A 26,225-nucleotide genomic window follows, 5' to 3' on the forward strand; every position below is an offset into this window, starting at 1 on the left:
TTTTCCTACTGTTTTTTACACGGTGTTTATGGTAATTGTTTAATTTTATTGGGTTAGTGGTGTTACGTTTTCGGTAAAAGTTTTTGTTTGTTCTGTTCACGGGTTTGGGTGTGGCCGTCAGGCGTGCCTGGCTTGGCCGGCGTCTGACGCCATGGTGGTGGCAGGTGGGGGTCCTTTCTCCGCGCTGACGCGGAAAAACGGTGTCAAGGTGGGCGCCGGTGTTCCGTGCAGCGTGGAGGAAGTGTGCTTGGCAGTGGGGACTTTGATAGGCCACGGAGCCATAAAATCGGCGGCACGGATGAGCGGGGCAGTGGTGCTATTTGTGGAGAAGGTCGAGCAGGCCCAACGGTTGGTGGAGGTGGGGTTACTGCGAACGGCCTTTTTCTGCAGGTATCGCCACTGGCATTACCATCAACGAAAGTAACTTTGTCTAACGTTCCCCCGTTCATCAGCGACGAGTTCCTCGTCAGAGAGCTGTCGAGGCATGGTAAAGTGGTCTCGCCGATAAAAAAGTGCCGTCCGGCTGTAGGTCCCCACTGCTCAAGCACGTTGTCTCCCATAGGAGACACTTATTTATGATTTAAACAGGCGAGACGAGGAACTAAATCTAAGCTTCCGGGTAAAAGTGGACGACTTCGATTATATTTTATTTGCAACCTCGTCTAACCTGAAGTGTTTCGGCTGTGGACAGGAGGGGCACATTGCCAAAATGTGTCCAAGCAGAACAGGACAGGCAGCACCGGGCTCAGCCCAGCAGCAGCCTGCTGCGGCAGAGCAGGGTAAAGCGGGGAGAGTGCCCACTAAGGCCGCGGGAGAGCCTGCTGCTGCGGAGGGGGAACCCGCGGCGGCCGCGGCGGGGAAACCCGAAGCGGCCGCGGAGGAATCTGCGGCAGCTGCGGAGGAACCCGCTGTAGCCGCGGGGGAACCCGCCGTGGCGGTGGAGGAACCCAGCGCGGCGGTGGAGGAACCCACCTTGGAAGGAGAAGCAGAAGGGAGAGCTGAGATAGCGGTAGGTGGAAGTGTGGAAGCGGATGAGAGAGTGGGTGAGAATGAGAGCACGGTGGTGTGTAGTGATGAGATGAACGGCAACGGTGGTGGGATGAATGATGGTGGAGAAAGTGAAGTGAGAGAAAGAGATGGAGCACAGGGAGAGCAGCAGGTGGGAGTGAGGGAAAGCAGGGAACAGTCAGGTTTTGAAATCCAGGGAGAGAAAGGTGAGGTAAAGGTGAGAGGGAAAAGCAAGGGCGAGACTACTGAAACCGACATGGAAAAAACGGCAGGAGAGACAGAAGAAACCATGGAGGTAGAGGTGTCGAGCCCGCTAAAAAGACGGAGCAAAAGAAAAAACGTGCTAATGGCAGAAAAAGCCATCAAGCAGGCTTACAAGCCAGCGGTAGAAAAAGATGAGGTGTCCGACAGCAGCGATGCTGAAAACTATCTCTCAGATAGCAGCGACATGTCAGCCACACAAATGAGTAGCAGGGCACCAAGATACCCAGTCGAATTGTACAGAAACTTTTTACGGGACACCAAAGGTTTTAGAGGTATAAAAATAGAGAGCTACTTCCCCGATCTTAAGATTTTTTACTTCTCCGCAAAAAACCATATAAAGAACAAAGAGACATCAGGTTTCTCCGATAGAGACATTTTTAGACTAAAGAAAATAATGACGAAAGTTAGAAAACAAATTTGATTTAATGACACAAAGCAACATTTTACCCTTTTGTACTGTCCTTGTTTTTACTTTTATCTTGGTTTTAGCCTCTTTTTACCCAACATGGATTCCTTTAAGATAGCATCTTTAAATCTGAATGGGGCGAGGGAGGCTGAGAAAAGAGCGTTAATATATCAAACTCTGAATAGAAAGAAAATCGATGTAGTTTACCTACAAGAAACGCACAGCGACCAAGTAACAGAAACAGACTGGATCAGAGAGTGGAGGGGGGAGGTCATTTTAAGTCACGGCACCTCCCAGAGTGCAGGGGTGGGCTTCCTCTTTTCAAGAGCGTTCACCCCAAACTCCACTGAAATCGAGCACATAGTACAAGGGAGGTGTCTTTTAGTAAAGACAAATTTTGATGGTTTTAGTATAGTTTTTATCAATATTTATGCTCCCACTACCAATGCAGAGAAGAAGCGTTTTTATGAAAAAATTGGGGAACGGCTGGGTGATTGTGGGTCAGAGAATTACGTTTTTTTAGGCGGGGATTTTAATTGCACTGAGAACGAGTTTTTAGACCGCAATCACGCAGAGCCGCATCCAGCAGCCCAACGTGCTCTGCGGCAGCTGGTCTCGTCTAACGGCCTGGTGGATGTATGGAGAAGGATGCACGCAGGTGCCAGGCAGTACACATGGTCCCACCTTAGTGACGGCAAAATCTCTTTAGCTCGGCTCGATCGCTTTTACTGTTTTAAACACAATTTTAATGTGTTTAGAGCATGTCAGATCTCACCAGTAGCTTTTACAGATCACTCGTTGCTTTCAGGTAGTGTTTTTATCAGAAACATTTTACCCAGAAGCGCCTACTGGCATTTTAACGCAGCGCTAACGCAAGATCGGAGTTTTAAAGAGGTTTTAGCGTTTTTTTGGAGCAGTTTTAGACAGAGAAAAGCTGATTTTAATAATCTAAGACAGTGGTGGGACCATGGGAAAGTACAGATCAAGCTACTAAGCCAACAGCATACTCTCAACGTCACCCGCGACATTACCGGATCTATCAGAGATCTGGAGATAAACATTGTGGAGTTAGAGCAACTTTGTGCATCCATAGGAAATCGAGAGCATATTGAAGCTCTCAAATCCAAAAAGCTAACTTTAGCAAACCTGCTGGAGAACAAAGTCCAGGGCGCACTGGTCAGGTCCCGGGTCCAGAACATCACAGAGATGGATGCTCCCTCTAGCTTTTTCTTTAGCTTGGAGAGGAAGCACGGGCAGAGGAAGCAAATCCACTCTTTGCTATCAGACACGGGGCGACAGCTGAGCGAACCGGGTGAGATAAGGAGGAGGGTGGTGGAGTTCTACCAGACACTGTACGGAAGTGAATATAGGGAAGACGAGAAACTGTTTGGGGAGTTCAGTGCTGAACTACCCCAGGTCTCTGCGGAGACCAACTCCGAGATGGAGCGTCCCCTACAACTCCGTGAACTCCACGCAGCCCTCCTTGGCATGCGGGGCCAGAGGTCCCCGGGCGTTGATGAGCTCACGGTAGAGTTTTACAAGGCCTACTGGGACCTACTGGCCCCGGACCTCCTTGAGGTATACAACGAGAGCCTCACCACCGGTTCGCCCCCTTTGTCCTGCCGCAGGGCAGTCATTACCCTGCTGCCCAAAAAAGGCAACCTGCAGGAGATAAAGAACTGGCGCCCTGTGTCCCTCCTCTGCACCGACTACAAGATCCTCTCCAAGGCCCTAGCCGCGAGGCTAGGGAAAGCTATGGAGCAGGTCATCCACCGGGACCAGACCTATTGCGTCCCCGGCAGGTCCATGGTAGATAACATCTACCTGATTCGAGATGTTTTGGAAGTCTCCGGTTCATTGGGGTTACAAACAGGCTTGATCTCATTAGACCAAGAAAAGGCATTTGACCGCGTTGAGCACGAGTACCTATGGAAGACCATGAGAGGGTTCGGGTTCAGCGAGGGTCTCATTGCCAAGGTCCAGGTAATGTACAGTGACATTGAGAGTATGCTGAAGATCAACGGTAACCTGTGTGCTCCTTTTAGGGTGTGTAGAGGCGTTCGGCAGGGCTGCGCCCTCTCCGGGATGCTCTACACTCTCTCCTGGAACCCCTCCTCCAAAAAATACGTGCGTGTGTACATGGTTTGGTTTTACCTGGTTTTACTAATAGTGTTGTTTTATCTGCCTATGCTGACGATGTTGTCACTTTTATTAGAGACCAACAAGACATCAATGTTTTAACCACCATCACAGAACAGTTTTCCACGCTGTCCGCGGCCAGAGTGAACTGGGGGAAAAGTGAGGCCCTGGCCATCGGCAAGAGGTCCACTGGACTTCCGCTTCTCCCCCAAGGCCTCACGTGGAAGAAAGACGGTTTTAAATACCTTGGTGTCTTTTTAGGGAACAAAGACATCGTCAACAAAAACTGGGAGTCCACCGAACAAAAAATCAAAGAAAAACTAGACAGGTGGAAGTGGCTTCACTCCCAGATGTCATACCAAGGCAGAGTATTGGTTTTAAACAACCTAGTAGCAACACAGCTGTGGCACAAACTAAGTGTGCTAGACCCACCAGCAGGACTGCTGGTGAACATACAAAGGGAAATGGTGAATTTCTTCTGGAGCGGTCGACACTGGGTGCCACAGTCTGTGTTGTTTTTAACCAGAGAGGAGGGGGCCAGGGCCTTGTCCACCTGGCCAGCAGAACCGCAACTTTTCGTCTTTTATTTGTGCAAAAGTACCTGACAGAATCCCCTGTGTCGAGGGACGTGGCCAGCTGCATCTTCAGACGCGTCAATTGTCTGGGGCTGGATGCTGCTCTGTTTCTAACCGATTTTAGTCTTTTAAAGCTAAAGGGGTTACCTCAATTTTATCAGGGTGTTTTTAAGTCCTGCGCTCTTTTAAATGGAAAAGAGCACAAACGCTTAACTCTCTGCATTGGCTTTTAGCAGAACCACTGGTGAACGGAGCGAGACTGGATGCCCGAGACAACAGTGTGCCAGGGCTGAGTGAGGCGCTGACCAGGTCCGAGACGGTGACGCTAGGGCGGCTGATACGCGCAGCCGGGCCGGACCTCGCAAACATCGAGGAGGTTGGCGCACTGCTCGGGGTCCGGTCCGCCAGACTGACAAAGCGCTTCTTGGAACGGGTCAAGGAACGTCTGGCACCCGAAGAAAAGCAGCTCTTGCAGCTGCACGGGAAAGGGAAACACCTGCCAGACAAAAACGACCCGTTCCCAAGGGTGACCATAGAGGCCGACCTAGGGGAAGACAGCGGCCCCCTATTGGAGGTGGCAGAGCTGGACCTGAGTGCGGCAAACTCAAAGGGCACGTACCAATCATGTGTGAAAGCAATAAACAAAAGGACACTCCACAACCGACCCACCAACGTATGGAGCAAAAAACTGACAGGACAAAAACCACAATGGAGGACAATATATAAGCCACCAATAAAAAAAAGGACTGGCGATCTCCAGTGGAGAATTCTCCACGGAGCAATAGCCACGAACGCGTTTTATCGGTGATTAACCCTGAGGTTTTAAACGAGTGTCCTTTTTGCATGCTGCCAGAGAGTGTTTTTCACGTTTTTATAGATTGTGCACGTTTATCCATTTTTTTAGCGTTTTAATGAGATTTTTTAGCTTGTTTAATATGGTTTTTACAAACTCCGTTTTATCTACGGTGTGCATCATAGCCGAGCCACCAGTTTTAAATCCCGCATTTTAAATTATTTAATCTCCGAAGCAAAAATGGCTATATACATAACACGAAGAGACAGAATGCAGGCAGGACCTCAAGTCGATGTTGTGGCTCTGTGGAAGTGTAATATAAAAGCAAGAATCAGACTAGAGTTTTACTTCCACAGAGCCACCGGGGATTTTAATGGTTTTACACAAATGTGGGGTTTTAACGGTGTACTGTGCAATATTGGTGATGACAGAGAACTAAATTTTAACAAGATGCTGACATAACTATTTATTTATTTATCTGTTTTTATTTAGTTTTCTTTTATTTCATCCAGAACCGAAAGAAATGTGAAAAATGCACCCTGTTTTTAAAATTATTGTACAATAAATGTGTTGTTAAAAAAAAAAATCTTCTTCTTCTTCTTCTTCTTCTTCTTCTTCTTATTATTATTATTATTATTATTATTATTATTTTTCCGCCAATTTGCGGGGCTGTTTGGGGCCTTTAAGATATTCAAAAGCTCACCAAACTTGACCCAAAATTGTCCCCGGACGAAAATTTTTGGTTTCCGGTGGAATCGCAAACTGTCTACAGCGTCCACTAACGTGAGTTGGGGGAAACCATAGGTCGTAGAGACCTGAAAACTGGTATGTAGGTAGATCTTCTGAAATCAAGAAAAAAAGTCTCTTGGAGGTTCCCTCTAAAATGCTCAGAGAGGTGGTCATTTTGGGTCAAAGGTCATTGACCATTTTTTAATTTTACTTACTTTAACAAACTCCTCCTTGAGTTTTTGACCAATCGGCTTCATTCTTGGTCAGAATGCAGTAAAGGCATGGGGCATTAAAAGTTACCAATAAAATTTACTTTTTGTATATGTTCAGGGGCGTGGCAGAGCGGCGAACTTGGCATACTTGCCAAAACAAACGAAACTCTATAACTTTCTCATAAAAAGGTCAATTGGCACCAAACTTGGCATGAGGGATCCTGGTTGGATGCCTGACGATCCTATGTCATCATCGTCAAGCCTCACCTAGAGATGCCTCACAAGATGATCTTGTGTCAGATGACTGATAACAAATTGGTCTCACTTGCTTTAAAGTGCCAAGAATTTTCAGTGGAGGGCGTGGTCGTGGAGGGCGTGGCCGTGGCGGCGTGGCAAAGTCACAAGTCACGCCACTGCCATTCGTTTAGCTCTAGATTCCACATGTTTCAGCCCAGCTGCACCAAACTCACTGAGATCAATCCTTGTCCATCCCCCAACAGGAATCCAGTGGGATACTTGGTGGGCGTGGCCTAATTCCTCCACAGCGCCCCCTAGAATATTTTAAAAATCAGCACCCAGCCATGCTTTATCCCAGAATTATGAAACTTGGTACACATGTGTATCTTGTCAGGACCTACAAAAAAGTCTCTTGGAGCCATGGTCCGAACCCAACAGAAAGTCAGCCATTTTGGAACAAATTCACACTTTTGTCTATTTTAATTATGTCCTATCTAAGCGAACTCATCCCCTCATTAGTTCCCAGCTGCACCAAATTCAGAGATCAATCCTTGTCCAACCCCCAACAGGACTGCTTTCCAATATTTGGTGGGCATGGCCTATTTCCTCCACAGCACCCCCTAGAAATTTTTAAAAACTCAGCTCCCAGCCATGCTTTATCCCAGAATTATCAAAGTTGGTACACATATGTATCATGTTGGGACCTACAAAAAAGTCTCTTGGAGCCATGGTCCAAACCCAATAGGAGGTCCGCCATGTTGAATCAAATCCACCATTTTGTCTATTTTACTGATGTCGTATCTGAGCGAACTCGTTCTAGAGCTTTTAAGATACAGGCTTCAAAGTCAGACAGCACAGTCTTGAGGCATTGAAGATCAAAAGTTATCAAATTAATTTTTCTATGTCAAAACATGTGGGCGTGGCCAAGCCTCAAATCAGGCCATTCTCCGTGAAACATCAAGATGGAATAACTTCCCCATATAAGCTCCCAGCTGCATCAAACTTCATTTGTTTCATCACAGACCAGAGCTTATTACATTGAAATGGTCAATTGGTGACATCAGTTTAGCCTGGCCCCCTTCCAACTGGAAGTCACCTGTTGGAAGGAGCAGTTAGAGGATTTAGAGCAGTCTTTCTTTCTGTTGGAAGAAAGACTGCTCTAAATTATACATGCATTATCCTATTGGCAGTAAACTTGTTGCGCTTGACCTTTTTTAGCCTCTAAAGAGCCCAATAGCTTGAAATTGCGCTTCGACTGCGCTTGTGCATCGTCAGGAAGCAGTGCGGAAGATGTAGGTGTGTGTCGCCTGGCAGACGGTTGCGGGAACTGTGCGAGAGTGTCAGCGGTGGCGAAAGCGTGGCGGTGTTGTTTCCCCATGGTTGCCAATAGGCCTTCGACGCGATTTGCTGCGAGGTCCTTCAATGCTGCTTGCGGCTTTAATTAGGCCCAAGCAGCTGTGAAGGCCTGTTGTAATCACAGGATTTCTTATTCTTCTTGTTGTTGTTTTTCTCATTATTTTTCCGTCACTTCGCGGGGCTGTTTGGGGGCTTTATCATATTGAAAAACTCACCAAACTTCACCCATAATTGTCCTCCAACGAAAATTTTCGGAATCTGGTGGAATCCGAAGTGGGCGTGGCCAAACGGCTCTACAGCGCCGTCGTAGAGCCGTCGTAGAGATCTGACATTTGGTATGTAGGTAGATCTCCCCAAATCAAGACAAAAAGCCTCTTGGAGGTACCCCTAAAATGCTCAGGGAGGCGGCCATTTTGGGTCAAAGGTCAAATTTTGGCCATTTTTCCATTTTACTCACGTCGAACTTTAACGAACTCTTCCTAGGGATTTTGACCTATCTGCTTCATTTTGGTCAGGATGCAGTTAAGGGGTGTGCCATTAAAAGTCATCAAACGGTAAGTTTTCATGCATGTTGAGGGGGCGTTCCGGGGCGCCAAAGTTGTCGTACTCGCCACAGAAACCAACCTCTACAACTTTCACATAGGTCAATTGGCACCAAACTTGGTATGAGGGATCCTGGTTAGATACCTGATGATCCTATAGTCTGAACTCACCTAAGCCCGCCCCTCCGAACAAGAAGTGACTTGTTTTTACTTAGAAAGATACAACTCTGGCTCTCTTGACCTAATCAATATGATCTGGTGTCAGATGACTGATAACAAGTTGGTCTCACTTGCTTTAAAGCGCCAAGAGTTTCCAGCGGAGGGTGCGGCCATGGCGGCACGGCCAAGTCACAGGTTACACTGCCTAGATTCCACATGTTTCATCCCAGCTGCACCAAACTCGCGGAGAACCATCCTTTTCCACCCCCCGACAGGAATCCAGTGGAAAATTTGGTGGGCGTGACCCAATTCCTCCACAGCGCCCCCTACAATATTTTAAATCAGCGCCCAGCCTTGCTTTATCCTACAATTATGAAACTTGGTACACATGTGTAACTTGTCAGGACCTACAAAAAAGTCTCTTGGAGCAATGATTCAAACCCAACAGGAAGTCGGCCATTTTGGATCAAAGTCACCGTTTTGTCTTTTTTATTGATGTTGTATCTAAGCAAACTCGTCCTAGAGTTTTCCAGATCCAGGCTTCAAACTCAGTCAGCACAGTCTTGAGGCATTGAGGGTGAAAAGTTATCAAAGGAATTTTCCTATGTCAAAGCATGTAGGCGTGGCCAAGCCTCAAATCTGTCCATTCGCCATGAAACATCATGGCTGGGGGTACTGCACCAGAGCATCAGCGGTGGCGAGAGATTGGTGGTGCAGGAACCCCCGCGGTGGCAAATAGGCCGGAGTGGCGCTGAGCTGCGAGGGCCTCAAACTCCGCTTGCGGCTTTAATTTTAGCTTTGAAACTGGTTATATTGATCCTGTGTCCAGAAAGAGCTATAATCAGTCGGCCTAGGATCATGAACTGTTTGTTCTGAAGATCCTGCAGCTTCCACTTCTCTTCCTAACATGGCGCCTCGCCTCTTCACCCTGACTCTCATATTGAGGAACCACAGAGCTCTGTTAGGCTAAAAGCACATCTTCTGAAGTTGGGATATTTTTCCTCCAACAGGTTCCAGAGGAATCACCTCAAACCAGGGACTAGAATTTATTTCAATGTCATTTGTGAATGATAGAACCTCAGTTTCAACAGTTTAGCTATAAAGATTGAAAAAGGTTATCATTTTGGAGAAAGTCTCATCAACATCAATATTTCCACTAAATAAGAGGCAACAAAAAATAGTTTGATAGAATAAAAGCCTCTCAGAGTCTGAGCTCAAAGTGAGATGCCCAAACATTTTTTTTAAATATTAGACAATTAATTTAATTCAACATTATTATCGCGGTACAAACCATTTGTTTGTTAAATACTTAATGAAACATATTTACCATGTTTGATGTTTGTTGTAAATGACGTATAGTCACAGATGAACGAGATAATTAGTCCAGGTTTGTCGTTTATTGAACGTTCAGAAACTACAGCGGCTCTCTCTTTGTCATTTAAGCACACCAGTTGCCGTGGCAACCGCCTGCGCTCTGCAAGCCGAGCACAGATTACTTTAAAAACATAACATTCTGTCTGTTACAATATTAACTTTTCAGGCTTGATATTTAATTAGAGATTATTAATAAGCGTTCCCCTGAACACAGTGGTGGTTTATTAGTAATTTTAAACTCCTGCTCTGCTAGTTATTTTGGTATGGAAGCAAAAAGCACAGATTTGCGCAACACCTTGTTGAAACAATAATTACTGAGATTATTATTTTTGTTGGGTCATTAATTTGAACATGTTTTATTGATTTTATTTATTTATGTTTTTGTTCTTTAATAAAGTTACGAACATTTTGATAAGGAGTCAGAGGAGGACTTGCTGGTCTCAGAGTCCTGGCGGCGTTTGTCACCTAATGGCAAGATCGACTCAAAACATTCCGCGATTGACGAATTGCACCCCTGCTCAGCAAAGCACGAACAATTCCGAAACAATATGAAATGCGAAAAAGAACTACTTAAATCTTGTTTTATATTGTTCTTCAAAAACTAATCAGTCACGGCTGATTAGTGGGTGCCAGGGGCGCAGTATAGGGGGGGAAAAGTGATGACAATTCTAGGGGCCCTGACCAACAAGGGGCCCCTCCACAATTTAATTATTTATTTTTTGTTCATAGAAATAAAATAAAAAATTGGGGACCTGTCAATTACAAAACTAATCATATTGTATTTTCAAAGATAGTTTTTAGCAGTAAAAATGTTATGTTCCCACTCCCAGATCAAAAAACACACATCCATATTTGCCCTGAACCCCACTATCTGCGCTTCAGAGTGACGCTGTTAACAGCAGACAGTAGGAAACAAGAACGACTGTGGCAGTTACTATGCTGCTAAAAAAAGTTATAAAATCAGGTTTTCAGAAAAAAAGAGGGAGAGAGAAAAAAAGGCAAGAGTTATTTATAACCCAGTTAAGAGGTGAGTATACAGTGAGATTATCAACCATTTAGCATAATTAGCTTAGCTACAAACTACTGTTTGCCTCCTTTTCACTAGCATTTAATGAATTAAGGAAAAAAATTACCAACATATTCATATATTTAATTTTTTACCACTTAACAGATGAATCAGTCAGCAGCAGTTTATAACCCACGTCCCTGCTGACCCGTCCACTCCTAACTGAAATTAAAGCTGCACTATGCCACTTTTATATAAATATTTTTATATAAATATTTCAAACTAATTTTTTGTCAGGGGGCCCAAGATTCCTGGCGGCCCCCCTGGTGGGTGTAGTCACGGCTGCACAGTGAACCCATTGATTTTTTTTTACAGCAGATAGCCACTCCCCTTTCTTGCAGGTACTGCGTACCTCCGCTAAATCTTATAGGGGTACGCAGTACCCGACCGTACCCACCTACTTTCACTCCTGCCTCTAATCCTGGAGATGTACTTCAGGTGATAGAAGGCCGACTTTGTGATTGTCTTAATGTGGCTCTGAAGGTTCAGGTCAGAGTCCATCACTACTCCCAGGTTTCGGGCCTGATCACTAGGTTTTAGTTGTAATAACTGAATCAGTGCATTAACTCTAGATAGCTCCTCTTTAGGTCCAAAAATAATGGCTTCAATTTTGTTTCTGTCTAGCTGGAGAAAGTTTTGGCACATCCACACATTTATCTGTTCTAAGCATCTGTTCAGTCATTGAATGGGTTCAGAGTCACCTGGTGACATTGTAATGCAGAGCTGTGTATCATCCGCATAGTTATGGTAGCTAATCTTATTTCCTGTTAGAACCTGAGCCAGTGGAAGCATATAAATATTGAATAAGATCGGTCCTAGGATTGAACCTTGGGGTACCCCACATGTGACCTCTGACCTCTTTGATGAGAAGTTTCCAATTGAAACTAAGAAATCCCTGTTCTTTATGTAAACAGAGTCCTCAGTTTGAATTAATAGCATTCTAATTGTGCGTCAGACTTGCATCTTCAGTGGTTATGATGGTTGTTCAGAAGGCACCATTTCTGCTTTTGGGTCAAAGATGTATGTTTGTACCACTCTGCTTGTAGCCACAGGTCTGAGGTGCTAATGTAAACACTAAGTTACGAGGGTTTGGTCAGCAGCAGCTCATTTGGATAATCGTGATGTAGCCCTAGAATAACACTATCGCAAGATGGAAAAATCTAAAGAATATTAGTAAAATTATGCTTACCACACTTCATCATGCCTACTTCGTAGCATTTCCGTAAACGGCAGGCCTGGCAGCTTTTACGTCGGTTCTTGTCAATAGTGCATTGATTTGTGGCAGGGCAAATATAGTCGTTGTGTCCTGGGAAAAGAGGAACAAGACCTTATAATGTTTTTTTATAGTTAGAAAGCAAATGAATTCATAGACAGGAGGTTCAGAAAGAGATAATACCTTGAATACTTCTCTTGAAAAAAGCTTTGCAACCTTCACATGACCACACACCATAGTGGTACCCAGAGGCATAGTCATGACAGACAGCGCAGAAGTGCATGTCAGCTTTCCCTACAGCAGATGAACATGAAGAGTACTTTATTTCTTCTCCAACTTCTTCTGATTTCTTCCTCTGCAGCTTGTTACAGCTGATTACAGAGCTGCAGAAAGAAGAACAGACTCAGTGAAAAGGACAACTTGACATCATGGATTTTTGCTTCATCATTCCTTGGTGATTTATCCTCCACCAAACTCTATTATCTGAGAAACTGCATATATCATTGATACCTATGAAATCACCATTGCAGTGGTCATGTTGTCTGATATATAATGGCTGATTACATTCCCTCGTAAAACCATTTCTACCCATTAAGTTCAATAAATGTTATTGGTAGTATGCAATAGACCAGCACAAAGTGGTGCATAATGTGGAAAGTAAATTCTTGTTTTAAGACTAAAAGTAGGAAGTGTAGATATATTCAACCCCATTTTATTGAATATAGTAGAGAAACAAAATCACCTAATCACAGGATTAGGATCACCTGTGTATTCCAAAGGTCTACGCTTTATGGGAGAGTGGCAAGAAAAAAAGGCAAGTTGAACGTGCTCTGGTCTGTTGAGAGCAAAACTGAACTTTGCAACCAACGTGTAAAACAAATGGAATATCCCTCTGAACACACCATCTCAATATAAAACAAGGTGGTGGTAACATCATGTGTTCGAACAGTGAGTTGGACATTATTTTGTATTTCTGAGTGGTTTCATAGAAGTTTTACTTTTACCTACAGTTGATTGTATCCTGTATTGGAACTCAACACTGGAATCTCTAGAACAGTATTTCTCAACCTTTTTTGGGCCAACGCCCCCCTATCCATTATCCAGGTCCTTCACCGCCCCCCATCAGAGAAGATGTAGGATAAGAACAAAAGTTTGTTCTTAATCAAATCCTAATGAGTCAGACTGAATGTGTCATGGAGTCATCAGCCTCATGACATTAACATCGACATGAAAAAAATAATCATATATCTTTTTTTTTTTTTCAAAGCCGGGCTGCAAGCGTCTTTTTTGCTCTTAGCATTTCACTAGCAGAGCAGATTTATTCTTAAAGGATATGTTTATAATAGATACGTTTATAGTTTATGCATTTAAACCCGAAAGCGTGCGGACTGGCTCCTCTGCGCTTTGCCTCTCGCGCTGCCGCTGCTTTATCTCAGCGGGATCGCGCGCGCCTCCTTTCACTCAAACTGGACACAGGCTGACCTGTATGGATATTTACATAAACCTACTGTGAGGAATTATGATCCTTTGGAGAACTCTAAAAGTAAGAGTTTAAAACCCGCCGCGTTGGCTCTGGTTGCGCAGCTCTATGTGAACTGCAGGAATAACTTGTAGCGAATTCAGAAGTGCGCGTTGTGGAGTGATGAGAATGATTTATCTTTGTGAACGAACAATTATATGGGGCGTTTACATCTCAACACCTGCCCAGCGTGTGGCTCTGTCTTCCCTGTAAAGTTTATGTCTGTGTTCCCGGTAGGCTGGAGAGTTTGTGGATAATGAGAAGCGCTAACCTCATCAGGTTCAGCCCGGTGAGGAGCTTTCGCGCTCTCCTCGGAGTCACGCATCACGCTGATTTTATATTATTTTTTATTATTATTTTTAATATTTTTCCGGTTACACGATGCATCAAACAATGTCAAATGAGTTGTCTAATTATAGTTAATGCGCGCGGCCGCACGGAGATCTGAAAAACTCGTCCCATAAACTCAACCAACCAAAATAGTCTCTGTGACGATTAAAAACTTGACACTAAATGAAAGAGCTACTAAAGCCACATTAGCAGCACTGAATTAAATCTCCCGTTTATTGCGCATCTCTGCGTAGTGCAGCAGATTACCTCATCATGCAGGGCCGGTCTAAGGCTGTATGAGGCCTTCAGCAGAATTTGATTTAGGGGTCCCCTATCGGCTTCTGTGTTAGATTTAGTGAAAATATGGGAGAAGGGAGTAGTTTAATTGGCCAGTCTAAAAAGCAATGTTATAATCACAGTTTACTAATTTGTATTTGTAAATTCAAAGATTAAACTCACAGCAACAGATTGTTACTATGGTAACAAAACAATCTAACTATGAATATTGTTCTTTGAAGTTTTACAAAGTAAACTTGCCAGCTTCTTAAAATCTTGTATTTAAATGTTAAACAATTTAAAATCATTTAATGTATGTATGCCTAACAATTGAATACAATTTAACAGCATTGAAAATCTCAATAAACAAATGTTACATTTATGCATCTGTGGTCTGTTTTAAAATATTAGCGTTTATGGGGCCCCTGAAGCCCTTGGGGGCCTGATGGACCTGCTGACTTAATGTGGATTAAACAGTAGTGCAAATTTGTTGTTTTTAGACTAGTTGTGGGTTTAAATAGCATTTCACTGGAGATCTTTTCCCGTAACATATAATCACACAGTAATACTTTTACATTTCCTGTCAACTTAACATCTTTTAATACCAAAACATAGTGGACCGCCTCGACGCCCCGACCACTGGGCTTAGCAAGTTTTCTGGGGGAATCCCTGATTATAGTTTATTTACTGTTCTTCCATCACCTTTCAATGCGGCTCTTACCGCTGCGTGCACCCCCACAAAAGTGGTATCAAAATGTCTGGCTCGATGCCGAGAAGCTAGTTATTGTTTTTACGACATACATTGAGAAAAATAAGAAAAATCAAGACTGAGTGTCTCACAGAATCAGTAATCTTTCTCTCTGAAAAACACACACAGCACAATGGATTTTTGACTCCAAAACTCTTTTCAACTCCCCCTCACGGGCGCAAATATTGCCCTATTGGTCTCAAAGTCGGTCATGTCATAGATACACATGCCTGCTCCCATAAAATGTTTTCAAAATTTTTCTAGGGCTTATGGTTCTTTGTCAAACTGCTTTAGACTGACACTGAGTGTCTCACATAGATAGGAACTCTTTCTCCACCATTCTGTCTGACACAGAGACACAGCCCAGGTGCAGGTCAGTAATTACCATAGCATCGCAGCCAGGGTGAAACTGGCTGAATTAAACAGAGAATTCTCTCCCCCTCTGTGTCACTCACAGCTGCACTTGGCAGGGGATTAATTACCGTAGCAACAGAACACAGAGCAGGGCAGAGGAGTTGTTTAGGACTACAAACACGCCATCTCTGTAGTTCTATCTATGGCGAAAACTCAGTTAAAAGAGAAGTCTGAGCAGCATGACAAAACTACAACATGGCGGAACTATCAGTTACTACAGAGGACTTACCTGTGTTTTGAGCTTTGTATAACTGATTTAACCCAATCACTATTCCACATGGGATTAGTGTTGCCATTTGAAATGAAGCTTAAAATTTTAAAATAAAAGTCTCAACATTCCTTGCAGGTTAGTGCATCGCCATAGGCGGTGCAATAATATTAGACTTTATCATCATTCTCTCAGGTTATGGCATTGGCTTGTGCAGCAAGCCAGAGCATTAGCATTAGCCTTTTACCTAAAATAAGCTATTAGCTAATTTTATTACTTAACAGCCATGTTTAGTATATTGAATTGAGTAAGTCAATGACAGACAACATGCTAGTGATGCCCCACATGCTACTGATAGCATTCATGCTAACAATAGCATGAATGCTACCTGATTCATTAATTTTAACATACTGAATGGTACAAGTAGAGCTTAGTGACCATGCTTCTAACTCTCCACATGTTACTGATTACAATTTAGCTCAGCTCAGCATTGATGCTACTGTTTAGCATCAGAACACTTTTCTTACTTCTTAGCCATGTTTAGTATACTGAATGGACTAAGTCAATGACAAACAACATGCTTCTAATGCCCCACATGCCACTGACAGCACTCATCCTAACTTTAGCATTTTGGCTAATTTTACATGATTAATTAATTTTAACATACTGAATGGTACAAGTACAGCTTGGTCAACATGCTTCTGACTCTCCACATGTTACTGGACACAATTTAGCTCAGCTTAGCACTGATTCTTATTTTTAGCATCAGAACATTGTGTCCAAACCTATGAGCACACTTTGGCAGGCCTGCGTTAAATTTCTTCGGGAATTTTCTAGTTAGTTTTATCCTCTCTTGGTTTCTTGTCATGTCCTCTTTAATTTCTTTCCTGTTGCTAGTTTTATTTTATCATTTGTATTGACCCTCACCACCAGTAATCTTCACTCATCATGCCATTCTCCTGCTGCGCTTCTTAATCATCATGTGTTTCACCTGATTTGCCCTCATATTGATTTTTCACTGTTCACCGCTGGATTCTCTGATCATAATTCACATATAGTTTGTTCGTTGCTCGGTTCTACATCCCGGTGTTATGTCGATCCACGTTTCCCCATCAGATATGGTTCCCCCTGCGTTTTCTTGCCGCTCTGCACCGCCCAGGCAGCACAATAGGCGCATGCTCGTTATGAGCACTGAGAAAGCACGCGAGTACCAAGAGTACCAAGCACAGCACATGCTTGTTCAGCACGCTTATCTGGAGAACTATGGATACCGTGAAAGCTCAAACAAACTGTTTTGGCAAAGTTGTCACACTTTCTTCATGTTTTTTCGTGGAACTACAACTACTACTAATAATAATAATAATAAATACTAATAATAAATACTAATAATAGTATTGACATCCCATTCTAGTCCAAATGGGATGTCACTCGGACTAGAGAAGTGTGGTCGGATGGTTACAAAGAGAAGGGGTCTCACTCCCAGAAGGAACATTAGCAGACATCGAGGACAGTTACAAGTACCTGGGAATACCACATGCAAATGGCAACCTCGATGAGGTCACAAGGAAAGGAGCCACAGTAAAATACCTCCAATGAATAAGGCAAGTCTTGAGAAGCCAGCTCAATGGCAAGAACAAGGACTTTCTTTACGTGCAGTGAGGAATCCTTTTTGATACGAACTTAAAATGATTTGTGTGATGACAAAGATGAAGATGGTGAGGAAGGAGAGGGAGAGGATGAACATGTAGAAGAAACGGTAGTTCCTCCTTCCCATATATATATATATATACAGTGCTCAAAACAATAAAGGGAACACTTTAACATTTAAGTGAACACTGAAGTGTTCCCTTTATTTTTTTGAGCAGTATATATATATATACATAGATAGATAGACGCTAATAGGCTAACAGAAACACTGAAGAGAAGAAGAGCTGCCATCGATACCGTTGCAGCATGTTTTAATGTTACACAATACAGTTTTTAGCAAGTAGCTCAAAATTTAAACAGGTATTGTTGTGCAATTAAGGTGTAAAGTTTACCTTGGAGCAAATGCCCCCCAAAGGCATCAGCGCCCCCCTTTTGTAAAAATTTCCGCCAGCGCCCCCCCGGCTGCCGTCCTCTGAACGCCCCCCGGGGAGCGGTACTGCCCCCATTGAGAAACACTACTCTAGAATCTTTAGCTTCCCAATGATCCGTATTATGTACATAAAAATGGTATCACAAGAATACATCTAACTTATGCCATATCTGTGAAGTATTTATTTATTTAAAACGGGAAAAGATGAAAAGAAATTGGATCTGGCTCAGCACAGTTGCTGTTTTACAGCAGGTTCCTGTTTTGCAGAACAGGACAGATGCATGAGACTTCTTACAAAGTAGCAGTCGTTTTTTATTTCAAATGAGACAATGTTGTGTGTTGAGATGAACTTCATATGTTGTGGGATGTCATTCCATGTTTTTTATATGTTTATTTTTATAAACATACAAAATGATCTCTGGTTGTAACCGTTTTTACAGACTGGTATTTATGTAAATACATGTAGCAGTTTTCAAATCTGCTGCAGCAGATTTGTTTTCATAAATACACTAATGGGTTAGTATTCATCAGAAGGGACAGAAGCAGCTGATGTCCCATTACATGCCATTTGGCCCTCCCATTCTTTCTTTCTAAGATATTTGTTTGGAATTCTATATTAATTGCACCTTTAGAGATAAATTTAGTTCAAAAATTAGTGATGTTTTAAAGAACCCAAATAGAAGAATGGGGAAAACTTCCCTTTTTAATATTTAAAGCAGGTAAGGAATTCTCCCCGAAACACCTACAGCTGGAATTAAAGAAAATTGTGCTTATAAGGTTTTTACTCAGCGGCCTGAATCACATTATACAGAGATTTATTTGTACAAAATTGGGAAAACTATGTATAATTTTCCTTCCCCTTCCTTCCAGTCTGCATTACTGGTAGGGTTGCCACCAATGTTCCCTCTAATTTTTCATGTGTCTAGGCATACACAAAAGCTCCCTGAGCACACTGAGGACCACTGTGAGCAACATCAGATGTGCATGCTGTGGCCACACACATCACACGCGTTCAAAATGATAGCAAGTTACATGGCTTATTAAAAGAATCAAATCACAGCAGCAATTTTTGTTTAATTAGTTTACTTTTAATATAAGCGATTTGGCCCACTTAAAATGAATGACAAAAATCTTGTTGGTGTTCATGAGATGTGTAGTATGTTATGTTATGTGGACGGATGTGTCGCTGCCCGTTCGTTTCGCTATGATAAGGGGTTGCGTTTCTTAACTCCGCCGCACTAACCTGCACGGCGCGTATGGGCAGGACACATAGAGCTATCAACGCTATGATTGGCTGCATAGCATAATTAAACCGTATCGTATCATTGGCTGAACATCTGTCACTCACTGCCTTACATTGAAAAATGGTAAGACATAATAAGACATTATTGGTCTAATTTAATATATTAGATTCGGTCTAATATTAGATATTAATTAATACGTTTATGGTGGATTTTATTTTATGCGCTGCATAGATTTTCTTGTGCGCTGAGACTGCGCGAGCAGAGCGCGATTGCGCAGGCGCGCAGCTTAGAGGGAACATTGGTTGCCACCTTTCAGAAATCAAAATAAGGGGCGCCCACAATGGCGCGTCTGTATGTGTGTATAGGGGTATAAAATATAGAAATATCACAGTTCATTATGGACCTTGGTTTTAGAGTTGTGGTTGACAAATTTTCTGTACATTTCAATCAGAAAACAAACAAAAATGTAAGTTTTCTGAGTAAATAATGTAAAAATCCTTTTAGTAATAAAACTACTTGAAAATAATGACTTTTTGATAAGATTTGTTTACAAATAGAAATATGCTGAAACCATTTTTTAGGACTTATACACAAACAGCTGTTCTGTGAATGAAGAGGGGATGCAGACAGTGCACCCCCTCTGCCCTATACGATTCAGTGTAGGACTTGTTCTTGGATGCATCACAGAAGCAAAGCAGTTGGGGAAAGATCTCTTGATGGATGGGCTCTTCTAGCGTCAGTACTGCTGTGAAGGTCTCATGGCTGCTGCTGTGAACACTTCCATTGTGTTTGGAACTGGTTGAATTATTCAGGCAGCTGGGTTTGGACTATAGCTGACTTTCTCTGTACTAGTGATCCTTATATTTTATAATTAGGGACCCAAAAAAATGCCGTCTTGTGTTTTAGTTTTCATAGAAGCTAATTCGTGTTTGGTGTTCTTGGTTAGCTGTGACACATATTACCTACTGTAGATCAATGCCCTAGACCAAGGCATTAAGCCACTGCTAGCAGCACCATTATTTCCTCCTTTTATAAATAATACTCTTGACTCTCAGTGTTTAACCCTATCTCTCTCCCAGATGGGGACAGAGGAAACTGTAACTTCAGCTGTAACGGATCTCTTTTATCCTTTAGACTTGAACACTAGCTCACAGATTACCTGTTTAGCTGTGTTCTTCTCACTAAAGAAGCTGCTGCTACTTGTCATGATTCATGTTCTACATCATGTCCATGCTGAGTTTTGCCACTCATTCAGCATACCTGCTACGCCTGATTGCTTACCTGTCTCACCTGGGTGCCGACATTTGTGTTCTCCACATTTCTGTCCAGAAGACTTTGAGTCATTTGTACGAGCAAAACTGACAAAGGCTCCATCAGGTGATCGCTATCTTAACAAGTTAATGCTGACAAGTTTCATCCACACTAAAAGGAGACCAGACCCTAAACATCTTCGTTACCTCTTGTGATTCAGTCAGTCATGGAAGATTCTGGTTCAGCTGGAGGGTTCTTCTGGTTGAAAATGAGTTTTCCTTTCTACTGTTACTACATGCATGTTCAGTATGAGGGATTGTAGATCAGTTAATGACACTGTGAGTGCCAAGTGAACTGCATTGTTTGAGATTTGGATCAAATCAGAATTTATTTTGAGTCTGTCAGTAGGCTGACTTCTTTTTTTTGTCAAATGCACTGAAACGGCAAACTGAACTCAGTTGGTTTGGTCTGTCTTTCTTTCTCTAACCTGTCTGAAATTGAATGAGAAGCTCCCACAACAGCAGAAATTAGTGCTAGCTGGGAGTCCTGTCTGCTTTGTTTTAGTGTCACTTTTTAAAGTTGTGCAGCAGAATGCAGAATTATTCACTTTATTTCTGGATGTCTAGGTTCTTTATGGGTTCAGGTTTAAGACAACACAGCATTTGTGTCAAACAGTTTAAAAAACAAACCCATGTAACATTACACCATTAATCAGTGTATTTTTTTTTCATCCATAGGTGAGTATCAGCAGTCCTACCTGTTTGGGTTCATGCCATGGGATTTTGACTCAAGCCAGGGTCCTTGTGGATTTGGTTCATTGTAGACAAGATGTTGGGTGCAGTGCAGAGTCAAAGAAGGTGTGTTGTGGTGGTTGTGAGAGGGCCAAAAGGCAGAGGGACTCAGAGGGGGACGCATGGATGATGGGCTTTCAGTGATGGGTGCTCTGGTATAGCTCAGCACCGAAGGACTGTAGAAAGTCAAGGGTGGATGTCCGTGGTAGTCATGACTACTGTCTGTGTAAGGAGAAGGGATGCAAACAGTGTGGCTCTCTATGCCCATTGGAGGACTGTACATAGTAGGGAGAAGCCCTGGTGAGGTCGGCCTCTCTGAAGCTTTGTTATAGTCCCCATCATGGAGCTGAAGCATGGGTAAAGGATCAGGACTTAACCCAGGGGAAGTCGCCATGCTGAGCAGATGATGATGCCTTTATTGATCTGTATGACTTTGGAGCTCGTTGCTCTACAAGTTCTGGTGGACATAAATCCTGTAGCAGAAACAGTAAAAAATGTGAAATAGAGTAAATGATATAGTTTTTTACTCTATTTGAATGAAAGTAGCCACTTTCACCAAGCAGCTCATCATCTTTGTCATGTTAATTTTAATTCATCTTAACTATGCTCAACTAAAATGATAATACATTTTATTCTCAATTTTTCTAACACCCAAGGTCACCTTACACCATTTAACATAAAAACACAATATAAAAGACGCAATAAAAATAACTATAAAAATGAATGAGATGATAGAAGAGGATCTGAGGGTGGGGGTCGGTGTAGCAATGTAAAGAAGATCCAAAAAATATGGAGGAGTGAAAGTTGTGGACAGGTTTAAAGGTAAGGAGGAGTTTCTACACTGTAAAATAAAACTTATAGTATTTACCTTCAAAAAGCTGAGCTAACAATTTGCAATCTGCTTGGGTAAATTTAACCAAAACATTTTTGTAAAGAGTATCTAATTCCAACAGCTCTGAAACACTCTGAAACTGAATTTGGTAAAATCTACCTAACATTTCTGGTAATATTTAAAAACTAATTGCCTTAAAAATCAGAGTAATAGTATTCCTTATTCTTCATTGTTAATGTAGTTAATAATTTTCCCTATTTTTTAATTAAGGTAATTAACTATTACTGACCTGAAAAGTTACATAGAAATGCAATACAAGGTCAGACCAACCTTTATTTAATAAACTACATGCTCAACAAATAAACATAATCATACATGCCAAATTTCACACATCTTTAACTATGCCACATTATAGTAAGTAAAATAGTTGTAAAGATACAAATCTCTTGAACAGTTTTTTCCACAATGCTACCCAATCATTGGCAATCAAAAATCTTTGGTTCGGATTTTACACAAGTTTCCATTTCCCTCTATCACAACTGATATTTCTGCTGGATCAATTCAGTTCAATTCAAAAATACTTTATTGATATAAAGAAACAAATTGCATGCATGCACTTGCATTTTTGCATAAAGACATTTAAATATTGTTGCAACTCATTTAATTAAATAATTATTGTAGGTAGTGATGGCTTTAGGGAGGAAAGATCTGTAGTAGATCTGTAGGCACTTCTGTAGTGGTCTGTATTACAGCAAATTTGAAGAAGCTTCTGGCTGAATACACCGTTTTCGCAAGTCAGTCTCATGAAGAGGATGGTCAGGGTTGTCCATAATTTTCTTGAAGAATCCTTTTTTGCATCATGATCTCCAGAGGTTCCACAGTTGTCCCAAGAACATAACTAAACAGAACCAGCCTTCTTTGTCAAGGCTTTGTAGCTCCCTGGCTCTGATGCTGCTGCCTCAACAGAAGACAAGAAGTCCAGTCTGTTCTGTCCCTTCTGATAGACAGCTTCACTGTTACGTCTCCAGTCCACTCTGTTGACCAGATGAACACAGGGATCCACCTCTGCTGTAGGATCACAAGTACCTTCACAGTGTGATCCATCTCGTCGTCCTGTTCATCCATGATGTTAAGGGTGTAAAAAACAAAAAGCAGGGACAATTTTAAATAAAGTATTTATTTGTATTTGTATATTGTATTTGTATATTTGATAGGTACAGAGTCCCCTAGGGAACATGGAGGATTTGTTTTTTTACTTTTGCATTTTCTCGCAATGCTTTTGTGTTCCCTCGTAATAGGTTTTTCATTTCCCTCGCAATAATATACTGATCTAGCTAACCCCAGCTGTCACATAGTGAGGTTTGCGGACAACACAGCATCATGAACAGTGATGAGTCCATATACATAGAGGAGGTGGAACACCTCGTGCAGTGGTTCAAAGAAAATAACGTGAAGAAGACCAAGGAGATGATGATGGATTTCAGAAGGGACAAGGATCCTCTTCAGTCCCTGTACCTCAGAGGAGCAGCTGTGGAGGTGGTCTCCAGCTACGGGTACCTGGGTGTGCATATATCCAGTGGCCTCACCTGGAGTACCAACACCTACCATCTGGTCAGGAATGCCCACCAGCATCTCTACCTCCTCAGGAAGCTGCGGAGAGTTGGACTTGGGAACTCAGTCCTGAGGAGTTTTTATCGGTGTGCAGGTCTCTGCACTGCATTACCGTGTGGCACAGCAGCTGCACTGCTGCTGAGAGGGCGGCTCTGCAGACGGTGGTCAAGGCTACATAAAAGATGGTGGGGAGCAGCCTTTCCTTCAGCACAATGCAGGAGGAGGGCGCACCTCATCATGAAGGACTCCACCCATCCTGCACACAGACTGTTCCAGCTGATCTCCTAAGGCAGGAGGCTAAGGAGCATCCAGAGCAAGACCATCAGACTGAGGAACAGTTTCTTCCCTTCAGCCGTCAAACTCCTGAGCTCGGGCTGCACCAAATGCAGTTTTCTCCCCTAGATTATTTACACACAGACACATCACTTTATATATATATATATCACTTAAATTACTTTATTATTTATTTATCAAATAAATTTATTTATCTGATTGGTGGATTTCTTGATCTGGGACCCGAGTCCACATTTTGTACCACGAGCTAGCTGGTTGGTATGACAATAGAAAATCCTTGAATCAGTTCATGCAACATAATTGAATACTGTAAGCCTATCTTACAGTGGCCCTCCTACTTTCTGCTATTATATAAGGTTTTCGTAAGGTTTTTCCAAGTATGTTAATATCTCATTGTGGAATATCTGAAGTTTTGTTTTAAATCTTTTTCGCTAGCATGGAAATGCACCACAAACCTATCGTAAAACCCAAAATTTTCTGTAAGTAGGAAAGGAAGAAAAAGTACATCCAAACTATTTGGACTATTTCTGAGTTATTATCACAGTGTAATCAGTCATCGGACAATTTTGATTGTTTCTCTTTTGTGCTGAATGATTTAAAGGGCCGTTTTCATGTGCAGTTCCATCTCAACCTTACACAAACAAACATGCAATGAATATGCATGTGCACCATAATAATAATTCCATCCATCCATCCATCCATTTTCTTGCACCCTTTTTCCCTCAGTGGGGTCGGTAGGGGTGCTGGTGCCCATCTCCAGCCAACGTTTCGGGCGAGAGGCGGGGTACACCCTGGACAGGTTGCCAGTCTGTCGCAGGGCAACACAGAGACACACAGGACACACAATCATGCACACACACACACACACTCACACCTAGGGGCAATTTGGAGAGGCCAATTAACCTGACAGTCATGTTTTTGGACTGTGGGAGGAAACCGGAGTACCCGGAGAAAACCCACGCACAGGGAGAACATGCAAACTCCATGCAGAAAGACCCCAGGCCGGGAATCGAACCCAGAGCCTTCTTGCTGCAAGGCAACAGCTCTACCAACTGCGCCACTGTGCAGCCCCATAATAATAATAATTATTATTAATAATAAACATGTTTCCACTGAGGCTCTTTAAATGTGTGTATATTTGAAATTTTAAATTTACATTTGCGACTGTATACAAAATAGACCAGCAAATATTGCAGTATAAGCATGTTGTCAGGGAACACAAAATGTATTGTGAAGTAACGCAAAAGTATTGCAAGGGAAGGCAAAAGAAAGATTTTTCCCTGTGTTTCCTAAGGGGCTCCATATATAGGGACACATAGTCAAGCTGAATAAAACATAAATCCCGTAGTTTCTGTTTTATTAGCTTATTTAGCATAAGCTAATTTGCAGCACCTGCCCCCACGTGGGCTTTTCTAAACATCCATCCATTAACCCCCACGCATATGACTGGTGATGTCGCGAGGGGTGCTGGTGCCTATCTCCGGCAGTCAATCGTGATACACACGTACACCAACTAGTACAATGCAGCGAGACCAATCAACCTGACAGTCATGTTTTTTGGACTGTTGGAGGAAGTTGCACATGCACAGGGAGGAAATGCAGATTCTGTAAACACTATTAGGAAGTGACATGGTAATAATAATTAAAAATAGAACATGATAGACAACATATGCAAAACCATATATAAGTTAAAAAAGTAAAACAACAATAAAAAAGAAACAGATGGATACAGTTCAGTTTTTGGCATAGCCTGAGTTTTGTCTTTTGAACACACTGAAGCTGGTTATACAGGGTGGGCCATAAGTTTCCATACATAGGAAAATGTAAATTGTATATTTCTTTTATATTTCAGATACCCAAGAAGATGCATTTGACAAACGAGCAAAGAACTGAAATTATACTGATAGCTGGATTGGGAAGCAGTCACATGGTTGCACAAAACTTTAACAGAAGACATGGAACGAGCATCACACCTAACACTGGCAAAACATATTTGTAAGTTTCAGAAAACTATCACGAAGTGGTCCAAGATGTGCAGCAATTACACAGAGTCCCACAAAAATAAAAATAATTGTCCAATATAAAATATTTATTTTTTTCTATGCATGGAAACTTATGGCCCACCCTGTAGATTTTAAATTCACAGGAAGTCAGTTTCAAACTCCAGTCTTCTCAAAGAAAAAGCACTTTGAGCAAAAGTGCTTCTGATGTTCTAAGGGAACCTTACAGTTGCTGATCGAAGTTACTCTGGTAGATCTATTGTTACCCTGCAATTTTTTCTGTATAAAATTGCTTAATGGTTTAGGTGCAATTCCTCTTAGACATTTAAAATAAATTTTAAAAAGTTGTGACTCATAAAATAAAAAAAAAAGATAAAAAATCCAGAATACCAAATTTATCCAGGATATGGCAGTGATTAAATCAGATTGGCTTTTGATATAAAACATTTAACCATTATACTCTATTGGTTTGAGTATAGTTTAGTTAGTCTGTGACCAAACAGTAGCTATGTAAGAAAGCATGAAGCATGACAGCATGATTGAGTGGAAGGACACTC

The 26,225-nt window shown here is 42.2% G+C and overlaps 1 protein-coding gene across 6 annotated transcripts in view; it reads right to left on the bottom strand.

The window, feature by feature from the left end:
- Positions 1-26,225, bottom strand: part of LOC103458082 (estrogen receptor beta) — a 154,968-nt gene that overhangs the window by 69,636 nt on the left and 59,107 nt on the right. For 5 of the 6 annotated variants that reach the window (XM_081603649.1, XM_081603648.1, XM_017302625.2 and 2 more), the window contains 3 exons: positions 20,898-21,404; positions 12,257-12,456; positions 12,050-12,166 (listed from right to left, as the gene is read on the bottom strand). In XM_081603649.1, the coding sequence (XP_081459775.1) occupies positions 12,050-12,166; positions 12,257-12,456; positions 20,898-21,325 (745 nt within the window). In that variant the 5' untranslated portion in view covers positions 21,326-21,404. The remainder of the gene's footprint in view (positions 1-12,049; positions 12,167-12,256; positions 12,457-20,897; positions 21,405-26,225) is intronic. The other variant, XM_008398651.3, reaches the window with a different exon arrangement.

This window comes from Poecilia reticulata, chromosome 22 (assembly GCF_904066995.2).
Source record: "Poecilia reticulata chromosome 22, P_reticulata-male-v2, whole genome shotgun sequence".
In the NCBI taxonomy this organism is placed as follows: domain Eukaryota; kingdom Metazoa; phylum Chordata; class Actinopteri; order Cyprinodontiformes; family Poeciliidae; genus Poecilia; species Poecilia reticulata.